This window comes from Rhincodon typus, chromosome 7 (genome assembly GCF_021869965.1).
Source record: "Rhincodon typus isolate 14 chromosome 7, sRhiTyp1.1, whole genome shotgun sequence".
NCBI lineage: Eukaryota > Metazoa > Chordata > Chondrichthyes > Orectolobiformes > Rhincodontidae > Rhincodon > Rhincodon typus.
Window position 1 is genome coordinate 60604017 of NC_063338.1, and position 14460 is coordinate 60618476.

Below are 14460 nucleotides of genomic sequence, written 5' to 3' on the forward strand. Positions count from 1 at the left end.
TATGCTTATATATGACCCCAATTTCATTAGACTAATTTCGTAGAACAGCTTCTTTTGTAATATCCTTACTGAATTCATTTTTTAGAAATTCAAACACATGACATTCCTTCCTTCCTTCTTATTGAACTTACCACTTACCACCTCAAAAAACTCCAAGAGATTTGTCAAATGCAATTTCCCTTTCATAAAACCATGTCTTAATACTATATGATTTCAAATCCCTGCTAGTGATGTCAGACCTATAATTTTGTCTTCCATCTTTCTTTACCAGTGGAATTATATTTATTACCTTCCAATCCATGGATACCATTCCAGAATCGAGGGGATTCTGGAAGAGTTCTAAGGCAAAGCAATTGTTTCTGCTGTTGTAATCTCATTTAAAAGCCTAGATCAGTAGCTGTCAATCCAGAGTTCACAGAGCACTTTCAGCGCATCTATGTTGCAGGGCTGGCAATGTGTGGGCACCATAGACAACTGCCAAGATGCCATAGTCAACAGTAAAAAAATTAACAGTGATTGGAAGCTTGGTGTTGTCCTGCCAACATCCTGCTAGTTCCCCTGCTCCTCTCACATTCCGCCCCTGGTCCTGCTCCATAATGCTCCAGCTCTCTGGGCTCTTGCTCTCTCTTGTGTCTGCTCTCTCCATGGTCCACTACTCTCCACTGCTTTTCTTTTCCATGCTCTGCTTGTCCCATGCTCCTGGTTTCCTTCTGTGCAACTGCTTTCTTCATGCTTTCTTCTGCCTTCACCTTGCTCCTAGCCAGAAGGTACATCATCTAATTACAGGTCAGTAACTGCCTGTTTTCATAAAAGTATTTTTAAAATATTCTTTATCGTTTTTTTATTTATTCATGGGTTGAGGGTGTTGCTGGCTAGGCCAGCATTTATTGCCCATCCCACAGGGTGATTAAGAGTCAATCACATTGCTGTGGGTCTGGAGTCACATTTAGACCAGATCAGGAAAGGATGGCAGTTTCCTTCCCCAAAAGACATTAGTGAACCAGATGGGTTTTTTTCCTAACAGTCAACAATGGATTCGTGGTCATCATTAGACTTTCAATTCCAGGTTTTTATTGAATTCAAATTCCACCATTTGCTATGGCAGGATTCCAACCTGGGTCCCTGGAACATTACCTGGGTCTCTGGCTTAAAGGTCTAATGATAATACCACTAGGCCATTACCTTCCGGTGCAATCTGCTTTACCATCATATCATGAGCTTTATATAGCATTATAATTTAGCCTGGGGTGGTCCATAATTACTAACCTACTTGAAAAGGAGTACTTCAACTAAAAAGGTTTGACAGCCACTAATTTACATGTTGCACTGCAACAATGTGCCAATGGTTTTTGGACACTGTCACTCCAATCTGTAACATTGACCTCTGGTAGGACAGGAGCAGCAGGTGCACAGAGAACCACTAACTATACGTTTCTTTCCAAGTCAAACATCATTCTGATTTGAAATATTGTGCTATTCCTTCGTCTGTGCTTGGTCAGAATCCTGGGTCTCTTCAAATACAGCACGGTATCTTTATCCCAGTGACTGCATCACTTCAAGAAAGCAGCTCACTAATGTCTTCTCGAGAGCACTTACTGATGGTCAAAAAAATACAGGCCTTACTAGTAATGCCCACGTCCTGTGAATGACTAAAAGAAAAACTAAATTTGATCATGGCACAAGCACGAAACGTTGTCACAAAACAGATGTTGGAAGTAAATATCCTTAGCTAACTGCATTGGACTGCTTTGTAATTCTCAGGCACATAAATCCTGATGGATGTTTTTTCAGGTGTTATCCTTCCCGCATTAAAATGATTCCAGAAACAGAGCAATGTGCTTGACCCTTAACTCCCCTCTAGGCAATTAGAAATTGGCAATAAATGCTGCCCTAGCCAGTGACACCCACATCCCATGAACAAATAAAACAAAATTCATAGGATTTTGACTTACTCTGAGTTACTACCTAGCATGTGTCAAAAAACAAATCAAGTCCTCCTCTATTCAAAGTTCAAGCCAATTTCTATATTGTCAAACAAATATTTCTCACATGTTAATATTGATGAACTGCAACGAATGCACAACTAAACTATGAGAAAAGCCAAAAGAACTGCAGATGCTGTAAATCAGGAACAAAAACAAAGTTGTTTGAAAAGCTTAGCAGGACTGGCAGCATCTGTGAATGAAAAAGCAGAGTTAACGTTTCAGGTCTGGTGACCCTTCCTCAGAACTTAAACTGTGAGAAATGGTGGAAGCAAATTTCATCACAAACAATTGCTTTCAAAAGATAATTGAGAAGCACCTGAAGAAAAATAAGTTGTAGGTTTGTGGTGAATATGAGAGGGAATGGAATTAGCTAGTTACTTTTGCAAAGTTGGACAAAGAATAAAGAACAAATAGCAGTACAGCACAAGAACGGGGCCTTTGGCCCAACAAAACTGTACTGACATATCGAGTCATAGAGTCATACAGCACAGAAACAGACCCTTCAGTCCAATCAGTACATGCCAAACATAATCCCAAACTAATCTAATCTCACCTGCCTGCTCCTGGCCCATATCCCTCCAAATCTTATCCATGCACTTATCCAAATGTTTTTTAAACTTTGTTATTGTACCCAGATCCACCAATTCCTTAGGAAGTTCATTCCACAAGCAAACCACCCTCTGTGTAAAAAATTTGCCATGATGTCTTTTTTCAAATCTCTGTCCTCTCACCTTAAAAATATGCCCCCCTCATCTTGAAAACACCCATCCTAGGGAAAAGATAAGTAATATTAACTCTATCTATACCTCTCATTACTTCATAAACTTCGATCAGATCGCCTCTCAACTTCCTATGCTCCAGTGAAAAAGTCCCAGCCTATCCAGACTTTCTTTATAACTCAAGCCTTCCATACCCAGTAACATCCTGGTAAATCCCTTCTGAATCGGGCTCAGTGGTTAGCACTGCTGTTTCACAGCACCAAGGACCTAGGTTCAATTTCAGCCTCGGGTGACTGTCTGTTTGGAGTTTGCACACTCCCTGCGTCTGTGTGGATTTTCTCCCAGTGCTCCAGTTTCCTCCCACAGTCCGATGATGTGCATGTTAGGTGGACTGGCTATGCTAAATTGGCCATAATGTCCAGGGTTGTGCAGATTATCCATGGGAAATGCAGGGTTACAGGGATAGGGTAGGGGGTTGAGTCTGGTTGGATGCTCTTTGGAGAGTTGATGTGGACTTGTTGGGTCGTTTGGCCTGTTTCCACACTGTAGGGATTCTTAAAAAAAAATTCTGTCCAGCTTAATAGTATCCCTCCTGTAAGTAGACGACCAGAACTGGACATAGTATTCCAGAAGAGGCCTCACCCAAGTCCTGTACAACCTCAACATGACTTCTCAAAACACCTTTCTAAATTAAAAGCTTTGCCTCTATGCAGTCTGTATCCCTCTATTCGCTGCCTATTCATGTCTCTGTATGATGCCTTTTAAACATTGCTATTATGTCTGCTTTTATCCTTCCCACAACCTCTGTGCGCATTCTCTGTGTAAAAAACTTACCTCTTACTTTTTAAACTTTCCCCCTTTTACCTTAAACCTATGTCCCCTAGTAATTAACATTTATACACTGGGAATAAAAGACTGGACTATCTGTTTTATCCAAGCCTCTCATAATTTTGTAAACTTATATCAGCTCACCCCTCATCCTTCAACATTCAAGTGAAAAAAATGGTGACCAGAACTGTATGCAATATTCCAAATGTGGCCCAAGTAAAGTTCTATATAGCTGCAACATGACTTGCCAATTTTTATACTCTATGCTCCAATTGATGAAGGCAAGCATTCTATATGCCTTCCTGACTACCTTATCAAAGTGTTTGCCACTTTCAAGGAACTGTGAAGCTGTACACCTAGATCCCGCTGTATGTTCTGTTATTTACCATATACTTCCCTCCTGCATTAGACATTGCAAAATGCATCACGTTGCACTTGTCCGGATAAAATACCATCTGCCATTTCTCTGCCCAAGTGTCCGTCCTATCTATATACTGCAGTAGCTTCAGGCAATTCTCCTCACTCTCCGCGGTTCACCCAACCTTTGTGCTGTCTGCAAACTTACTAATCAGACCACCTATGTTCTCCTCCAAATCACTTATATTTATTACAAACAACAGGGGTCCCAGCATTGATCCCTGCACAACACCACTGGTTATAGATCTCCAGTAAGAAAAAAAAACACCCTTTCACTCTTACTCTCTGTATTCTATGACCAAGCCAGTTCTGTAACCATTTTACCGGCTCACCATGGATCGCGTGACTTCACCTTCAATATCAGCCTGCCATGAGGACCTTGTCAAAGGCCTCGCTAGAGTCCATGTAGACAGCATCCACCACTCTACCCTCATTAATTATCTTTGTCACTTCATCAAAAACTCAAGTTTGTAAGACATGACCCCCTTCACACAAAGCCATGCTGCCTATTGCTATTAAGTTCATATATTTCTAAATGTGAGTGAATCCTATCCCTAAGAATCTTCTCCAATAATTTGCCTACACTGATGTAAGGCTCACTGGACTGTAATTTCCTAAATTATCCCTGTTGCCCTTCTTAAACAAAGGAACAGCATCGGATATTCTCCAGCACTCTGGGACCTTTCCTGTGACTAAAGAGAATGCAAAGACTTTTTACAAGACCCAGGAATTTTCTCTCTCAGCATTTTGGAATAGACCCCTTCAGATCTTGGGAACTTGTCCACTAAAATGCTTTCCCAAGCAACTAACTTTATTTTATATTGACATGCCCTAGAACATCAACATAGCCCTCTTTAGACTAACTATCTAACATGTTCTGAGATATTTTAGAGTAGATTTGTAGCTCGAGTTGTGGATATTGTGGTTGGTTGGCTTGCCGAGCTGGTTCATTGCTTTTCCGCAGACATTTTATTACCCTGCTGGGTAACATCATCAGTGCAGCCTCCGATGTAGCGCTGTTGCGTTTATCGACCTCTTATTTGAAATCTGGAGTCCTCAATGGCCTGAAACATCTAAATCTTGGAACAGTAAGCTGCCAGTCTTGTAACTTGTAATGATACAATGGCTTTTAGAAGTGTATTATGTCCTTTTTTTTCCTGAAGAATAGTTTTGAGCCACAGGTACCAAGTTGTCTATTTGAAGCCAATAAACTAAACAGATGATATGGCCTTGCAGTTTTTTTTTAAGTTGGAACAATAAAAGCAGCATGAATGGGTGGACTCCCACAGAACCAGGGTTTTAATTTAGCTTTCAGCAGTTGTTAAGGTTTTGAAACTGCCACACATCTCTTCCTGCTACAGCAAAATGCTTGAGCTCTTTCTCCCTGCCAGAAATTTTTCTTGAAGTTCTTTCCTCCTGGATTGGAGAAACACTGCATGTGAGACAATCTATTTTATTGAATTTGCCTTTGCCAAGTGTATGTTTATGGGATGTTATTATATTTAACTACTAAACAGCAACCGTTCCAATCATCTATTATTCTGTTATGTTTTCCAACAGAGTTAAATTATTCCAATTCTTCTTTGTTTGGTTTATATTTGTGTTTTGTTTAAAGTCAAGTACTGTGATCATTTGATTTACATATGGAACACAGCACATTACACTTGCCTTTAAATAAAAGGGCTTAAGCTTTCTCCTTGATATATTTGCAGGGGTTTGGTCCGTAACAACCTCTCACAACCAAGTCTTTGTAATAGCTACAACATCATGTATGTATTAATCCAAGCTCTAAGTTCATCTGCCTTGATTGTCATACACCTCATGTTAAAGCAAGTACACTTCACACCACCAGTTCTGCCATGATCAGTGTCTGTTCTTAGCCTTACTGGCCTTGCTCTCTGATTCTTCCTCGGTCATTTCACTTGCTGACCTACTGCTCTCGTTCCCAACTCCTGCCACACTAGTTTAAACCTTCTTGAGTGACCCTAGAAAACATCTCTGCCAGGATATTTGTGGTTCTCCAGTTTGGGTGCAATCCATCCTTTTTGTACAAGTCCCACTTGCCCTGGAAGACATCCCAATGATCCATATATGTGAAATCCTTCCTCATACACCAGCTCTTTAGCCAAGTATTTAACCATCTCCCTATTACTAGCCTCACTGACACGTGGAACAAGAAGTAACCCCAAGATTACAACCGTAAAGGTCCTGCTTTTCAATTTCATACCTAATTCCCTTTGCAGGACATCATCACTATTCCTGCTTATATCATTATTAGTACCAATGTATACCATGACTTCTGGTTGCTTGCCCTCCCTTTGAGAATGTCATGTGTTCACACAGAGACATCCTTGACTAGGGAGGCATCACAACATCCTAGAGTTTCGTTTGTGGCCACAGAAATGCCTGCCTGCGCCCACAACTATAGAGTCTCCTATTACTACTACTCTACTGTTTGACCATCTCTGCTGTAAAATAGTGCCAGCTGCTACTGTCGCCATCCCCGATAGGCAATTCTCCCCCAACAGAATTCAAAACAGGAGGGTAGCCACAGGAGCCTCATATACTGTCTGCCAGTCCCTTCTAGCAGGCACCCATCTATCTGCCTGAACCTTGGGTGTGACCACATCTCTAATATTCCTGTCTTTGATGCTTTTACCCCTCCTGCATGTTCCTAAGTGCGTCCAATCACTGATCTATGTGGTATGACAGGACACACTTTTTGCAGGTGTAGTAGTCAGGGATATTCAAACTGTCTCGGATTTCCCACATTCTGCACAAGAAGCATACTACCCCACTGACTGCCATTTTTACCCTCTAGCAACTATTTAATTAAAAATAAATTTCTATTAAATTAATTTACAACTAACTGGTTGGTCTCTGTGCTAGATTCTCACTAAAAACAAATACCAAATACACGATTCTGTCAACAACAGTCCAGGTATTATCCTAAATCTCAGTGCTTTACTGCAGGTCAAATGGACTGCTTCTGTGTTAAACAAAAACTCTTCATGCCCCTAATTAAAACAAACTGGAGCTTCTATTCTACTATTTCCATCCAATATTCCCTCAAATTATTTCTTCTGCTACATGAACCTCCAAGGTTGGTGTGTGGCATTGGCTCTGAAGTGGAAGTTAGTGTGTTGGCATGCCAATTGGTATGTGCAGTACGTCTCTGTGGCTGCACAAACACTTAGAAAGAACGTTGCTTCTATTTGCTGCCTGCTGTATGAGATTGAGTGCTGAGAGGTAAGGACAGTGATAGCTTTATGGTTAGTGCTTATCATTATCATTCTTATCATTAATTATTTCCTCTTGAGAGAGTATCCCTCAGCTAGGGCATGAGCAACATGCCATTACAGAGGTGAAGTAGCAATTTGTAATAACTGGAGTGGGGAAATTAAAACTGCAGGTTTACTATAATATTTACTGATTTTGCCAAAGTCCCAGGAATTTACAATGTAAATGATTTCAATTAGGATCTGAATGATTCAAAAACAATAATCATTCATTAGTACTTATCCAATGTAATCATAGTGAAACACACTCAAAATTTATCTCACTTTCAAATAATGTATTTAATACACACAGGAACTGATTTATAGTTCGGTCACAGTAGCCGTATGGGCACTTTTTATATTTTCAGTGCTTAAAAAAATGAACATTTGCTGTACAGGTGGACTGAACTAATTTTTAGAATATATTGCATTCCTGGGGTGCATTAAATACTCAAAGCCAGTAACAGTTACAGCTGTCACAGAATTGGTGACCATCCTGAACGTTATCCTGCTATAAATATAGGAGAAATAACTCCATCAGATTAGAACTCAAGTGTTTGCCTGAAAGAATTTGAAATAATTTGGAAACCCTGCACAGAGGGGTCTTCCTATGTAGACAAACTTCTGCCAAGGGCAGCTTACAGATCGTCGAATGTGATTCCATTTTGGCTATATTTACAAATTTCCCATACAACGCATGCCAACTGCACTTTCTTTCAATTTAGCAAAACATCAAAATTTATACAGTATCAGACATTAGTCGCTGTTTGCAGCTGCAGATATGCCTTTTATTTTGCAGAATGAACTTAGTGCCTTGCAGACACATTGGTATTGTCACATAGAAATCTTTCAAATTAGAAATATATTACCATGATGTGCATTCATAGATTCACGTAAATTGCTTATGTAAGTCAGTGACACTGATCCCTTGTTTTCATAACTATTGGTCTTTATCTATCTTTTTACAGGAAAAGAGTTATCAGCAGACAATTACTGAAGGGTCTCAAGATGAATCGGCAGAACTAAATGTATTATCTCAAATGTTCTAGTGACTTCTTCAAAATTACAGAAAGTGAGCTTTCGTCATGGAGAACCCAATTTCTGTGTTCCTAGTGTTATCTGGTGGATTCAGTTAAGATTGTGGTTAGTGGCAACAAATGATATTGACAGGTGTCAACCTTGTATCAATGGCAGCATTTTCATGTCTGAGTGAGAAAATTGTGAACTTAAATCTTACTTCAAAAGCTAGGCGAGCAATTTAGTCAAGTACAGAAGGGATGTTTTAATGTTGGAGATGCTGCCTTTCAATTGGGTTTAAGTAGTCATTAATCATAGTTAGTGGGCATCTTAGGTCAGGAAAGGACAACAACTTAGAGACAGCCATAGGGTCATCAGAGTTAACCAGACTATATAGTGGCTAGTGAAATCTTGATGCCTGGAATGAAGCATTTTGTGGATTGCCAAAGCTATGGCCATTTACCATCCAAGTATAATCACTTAAATATCTGGGCAATTTCCCATATTATTAGGTACTATTGTAATAATGGCAGTCTAATAGCTTGGCCAGGGAATAGATGACTCTGATGAGATAACATTTAGCACTACAAGGATCTTGTCAAGGTCACTAATAATCTTTTCTTGTTCATGGAAAGTGAATGTCACTGGTAAGACCAATGATTATTTCCTGTCCCTAACAGTCGTTGAGAAGGTGAGCTGCATTTGGAACCAATTCAGTCCATTTATTGCACGTACACCCAAAGTGCTGTAAGGACAGTGTCCCACAAATTTAATCAGCAACAGTGAAGAAATGTGATATAGTTCCAAGTCAGCATTATGTGTGGCATCGAGGGAAACTTACAGGTCATGGTGCTCCCATATATCTGCTGTCTTTGTTCTTTTAGGTGGCACAGGTTTGGAAGGTGCTGTTGAAAGAACTTTGACAAGTTGCAATAGTGCATCTTGTAAATGATACAAAACTTGAATCACTGCATTTTGGTGGAGGGAGTGAACAGTTACGATGCTGGATGACATTCTGATCAAGCAGGCTGCAGTAAATTTGAAGCGTCAAACATCTAGAATTTTGTTGAAGCTGCACTCATCCAGGTAAGTGTGGAGCATTCCAACAGACTCCGGGTTATGTCTTGCACATGGTGGATAGACATTGGAAAATTGGAAGTTGAGTTATTAGCCAGAATTTCCAGTCTCTGTCCTGATCATGTAGCCACAGTATTCCCGATTTAACCAGAACAGTTCATTACAATCATGTTTATCCCCATTGTATTCCAGCTCTTTTGAGTTAAAAGCTACACTTTGAAAAAGCCAGCGCAAATACAACAGGAGGGATGGCCTCCTTCTGTGTTATATAGTCTTTTAAAGATTTCAGACACTCAAGTTTTAACGCATCAAGGAGAAAAAAATTATAACTGGAAAACAATGTATTGAATGATAAATGTTGAGAACTTTACAGTGAAACAATTGTGGTAATGAAAAGATTATAGTAGGAAAAAAGACTAATTTGGAATCATAATATTACAGCACAGAAAGAGGCCATTTGGTCCATTGTACTAGTGGCAGCTGTCTAAACACATGGTCTTGGGTTCACTACTCTCCAAATATTTACTCAATTCTCTTTATGATGAAAACTATTTTTGTTGTTTTATTGTATGCAATTTATACCATGTAAGCCAGCAATTTGTGAAAATGGTAGCATTCAAACAACAGAGTTCTAAGGAGTGGCAACATTTGATGTTTAAAATAGTTGTTACATTCAATTCTGATTAGGAACAAAGTGAGGGTTATTGAAAAGTTTTCAAAAAGACATTGAACTGTCCATTTAGTCATTTGGATCAAGGCAGTCAGGAAGCAGTCTTTTTGCCTTCAGGCTGCTAGCGAGTCAATTTCTTAGGAGCAGGGAGAAGAACCTTCATTCTGAAATGGTGCTGCTATTGTTGGCTCTGAACCAGCAAGATTCAAGATAAGTCTGGGGAGCCACAGAGCATAACCACATTTTGGGTTTTTGGCTCAGGAAGTAATTCTGGAAACTATGGGATCCAGAATAAGCCATGTACCATTAAGAGTTCTGTGTAGCTGATTGTGAAGGTGAAGAAAGCTAACAACCAGGGTATTTGCCTTTTGTACCTGAGCAAGATCAGAGCTTGAAGAAACAAGGGCAGTGCCAGCTTGGCAAAGCTAGCTGCCTATGGACTGGCTGAAATTTTGTCGATGATTAGGTACTAGAGTAGAGTATCTAGTATCACTGTTCCAGTTGGAAGAGTGAACTACCAGAACATCAGCCAGTGTTGAAACAGTCTGGGACAGAAAGTTTTTGACAAATTTCTGAAGCTAAGTCTTTAACAAGAAGAAATGAAACCCCTCAAAATCTGAAGGAGAATTGGCAATTCACTGTCACTAATTTCTGGGAGCAGATTGCTGAGAAATCACATCTGCTATTTGATATGCTGTGTGTTGTTTAACAGTGTGTTTGTTACCCTTATTCACCTCAGGTTATAATTTAACATCTAATTAGAATTAAATTGCATATATTATAGATTGTTTACTGTTGACTCTTTGTCCAGTAACATTTATTGTGGGGTCTCCAAAGTCATGGAATCTTACAGCTTTCTTCTCTACATACCTGGGATCTCACTCTTTAGCTGCTTTAAAAAGTTATTTGAATGCAAACCTGATCATAACATAAATTTGGCAGTCTAGTCCAGGATTACACATCCTGTAAATGTATTCTTCATTCACTTAGTACCTTGTCGATAAAACTACATTCTAACAACTCCTTGTGTAAACGTCTCTCAACCTGTCCTTTGTTCTTTCAAGCCAATTCCAAAGATATACCCTTCTTGTTACTGAATTACCAGTGAAAATTTGTTTATCCTGTATCTTACCAACTCTTTCATAATTTGAACATTGATCTTTCAAATCTCTAATCCGAATAATGGCTCATGCCTGGTATTGTCTCAAGTTTTTAAAATTATTTTGATTGTACTTTGGCAACGATGACAATTCAATCTTGAAAGTTGATGCAACATTCTAACTGTCGCCTAGCCAAGCATTTGTGTAGATTTAATATTAGCTTTTTGCACTTGAATTCCATCATATAGATTTTCCAAAATTTCAGATGTCAGATAAAGCATCAGATATACATGCCAGTGCTGACTGAGGTAGTCTCCCATGGGCACAAGTACAGAAAAACAAAATCATGCTCCTATTTATAAAACTTACTTAGAAATACAAATTAATCAACTTGTCCTCCAACTTTATCATGTTCACAAAATGCTAATTATAATCTTACAAGTGGATTCTCCATTTATTCAAGTTAGGTAGGGGGAAAGGACTTACAATTTCATTTTGTGCTTTCAGTGAAATAGCCTGTTGGAATTCTGTGCCATTATTTCATAAGAGTTGTGTAGTAAATCACTGGCAGTCAGAGAGGATCTGGTATTGCAAAATCAACGGGAGCTAAATACCCTGCTAAATAATACATAATACTGGCTATATATAACAATGACCACAATTCTCAGGGGATATATGTTAGCTTAACACATCAATTCATTTCTTGGGCATCTTTAGTTAATGAGGATTAGCACTTCTGTAACCAAGAACATTCTTTAAAAAGAAACATATTGATTCATGTCACATCAGTGGTTAACCTACCGCATTATGACACCAAAGATACCAAGAACTGCACATGCTGGAGTTAGAGTCAACACAGTGTGGAGCTGGAGGAACACAGAAGAAGAAGGATCCCAACCTTAAACGTCAACTTTCCTACTCCTCTGATGCTCCTGACCTGCTGTGTTCCTCCAGCTTCGCATTATGACACCAAAACTGAATTGTATCAACCACTGAATAGCAAAGGTTCATAGAAAGTACATAAGAAGCCTCTGTAGGATTGTAATCAAAAAGAAATTTGGACTCTCTCAGTGGACAATTGATGCCAAGTTGATTAACAAATATTTTTTGAAAGTGTTATTTTCTGTGTTAAAATGATTTTACAAGTACAAGATGCTGCATAACTGGACTACAAAAGTCTTTCAGAAAGTACAAGGCAGTTCATGTCACCAATGTGAAATTTCTTCCAGAGCACTTTAATAGCACAGTGCTATCCATGCTATTCTTCATGCGTAAAAGAATCAAACAACGTAATTAGCATTATTGCCAGAATATGGACACAATCAGCAACCTTTCACAAATCTTATCAGGACTCCAATGAATAAAATTCTACAAACTCTTTAACTAGTATAAAATTACATAACATTGGTATTTTGCATCAGTAGCCTAGTATAGCCAATCAGGAAACAACAGCCATGGCACAGTGAGGTAAACTATTACAATGGGTAGACTTGGACTGCCAGCTGTGCAGGGTCCTCCCAAGGAGGACCAGTCCATTTTGAGGGATGGGCTTCAGTAGCACAGGGCCAGAAAGCTGCAAGCAAAACATTAAAACTCTGTGGCAGCTTAGTGACTCCGAGTCACAGCAAAGTTGGGCAGTCTGACTGGCCTTCAATGCAAATTCAATCTAACCCTGAAAAGAGCAGGGAGGCAGTTTAAATAGAAGAAAACTGTGTGGTAGCACCCTTTATGCTGACCACTGAGGAGCATTCCTTTTCCTTACAGCTCCACAAAGTCAAATTTAAAATTATTTACATTTAGTTCCACTCAAGTTACACTGCCACCTGATGCTGGGTGGCGTTTACAAATACTGTCCTAAAATAACAATCGTGGTAAAGCACTGGATCCTTGCATAGTAAAGTGGTCTACAGCCTGACTCATGATGTATCTGTCTGCACTTGGCACCAACCAGATTGGAAATAGTAAAAATGCAGGAAGCATTGTCCTGCTATTTTAGAGAGTTACTGCACTGTTTTCAGCTGGTATAATCAGTGAAGACTATCCCAGTATTTCTACAATCAAACTAATGTTACCATATGGTTATATTTCTGTTAAGTAGATATAGGTATAAAATGCCTGTTTCTGCTCAATTCAGAGGTATTGTGCTCATAATAATTACTTAGTAGTTTTTGTTATGCTAAAAACATTTATCACAGATTTAATGTAATCAACTTTGTTATAAAAAACGCTTTAAAAATCCCAAGCTTTACAATTTTTTGTCATACCAAAACAAGTTTTCTTCAAAGGTTTACTTGTGCCAAAAAATTTGCAATTTGTATTTCCATCATCCCATATCTAAGCAATAAACCCAATAAAATATTTTCTTGTCCAAGAATAATAGTCAATAGTCCAAAGCACACTCCTCTAAGATATTTTGTCCAAATCAGGCAGATGTCTAGTACAGAGTCTTTTTCTGTGCAGAATGCAGTAATTTCAGCCTTGGCTATCCGAGGAAGAAGGGCAGAATTTCCAGTTAGCAAATTTAGGAACAAAATCCCAGTCAGGTGCAAATTGATGGCACAGTTACCACTGCAATCCTACTCCCCATTTCAGTCAACTATACCATTGTAAGACTTGTTATGCATTGTTGAAAGAATTTCGACAGTATGTGTGGTTATGGGTTGTCTGTACAGTGGGTTGGTTGCCTGAAAAGGAAAAATAAAGTGAGGGTTAACAAAGAGAACTTACTTAAAGTTGAATTCTATAAAGTTTTTTTGTCCCCACCAAAACCACTGTCCAATCAAACAAGGTAGAACTTGCGTGAGCGAATTTAGCATGGGTCTGATTATTGCTGAACCACTAATTTGAAGGCCAAAATAGTGTTTAATATTATGATTTAGGTGAGCTCCTACTAAATTCACAAAAATACTCCATTCTGCTACCAGTCCATTCGAGCAGCTCACAACCTCATTTGCAATCTCTAACTCACTGGGGGCACCTGTGTTAAGTGCAATCTGACGATGGCAAAGGCCTCCTGATGGCCAGCTATGGACAGAAATTTAATATCAGGCCCATTCGCTCACAAAAAAAAATCAGCATTTGAACAAATCAGTAGCAAATTGAAAGCAAAGCAGATTGTATCTCACACAAATATGTTTGACGTAGAAATAGTTAAATGTGATACAGAAAAGAATCCAGACAATATTGTTAGAGTTAGGCAAAGAGGAGTCAGTGGAGTCTAATATTATTAATTTAAGTGATTTGGATTTAAATTATTACTATGACCCTCCACTCACCCCTCTTTACCTAACCTAACAATATATCTGGTTACTCCTTTCATCCATATGTGCTTATCTAGCTTTAGTTGAAAGCACCTGAGACATTTGCCTC

The 14460-nt window shown here is 39.0% G+C and overlaps 1 protein-coding gene across 1 annotated transcript in view; it reads right to left on the minus strand.

The window, feature by feature from the left end:
* Positions 1–7993: 7993 nt before the first annotated feature.
* Positions 7994–14460, minus strand: part of itgb5 (integrin, beta 5) — a 129225-nt gene continuing 122758 nt past the window's right edge. The window contains exon 15 of the mRNA XM_020526797.2: positions 7994–13775. Coding sequence (XP_020382386.2) covers positions 13680–13775 — 96 coding nt within the window. The 3' untranslated portion in view covers positions 7994–13679. The remainder of the gene's footprint in view (positions 13776–14460) is intronic.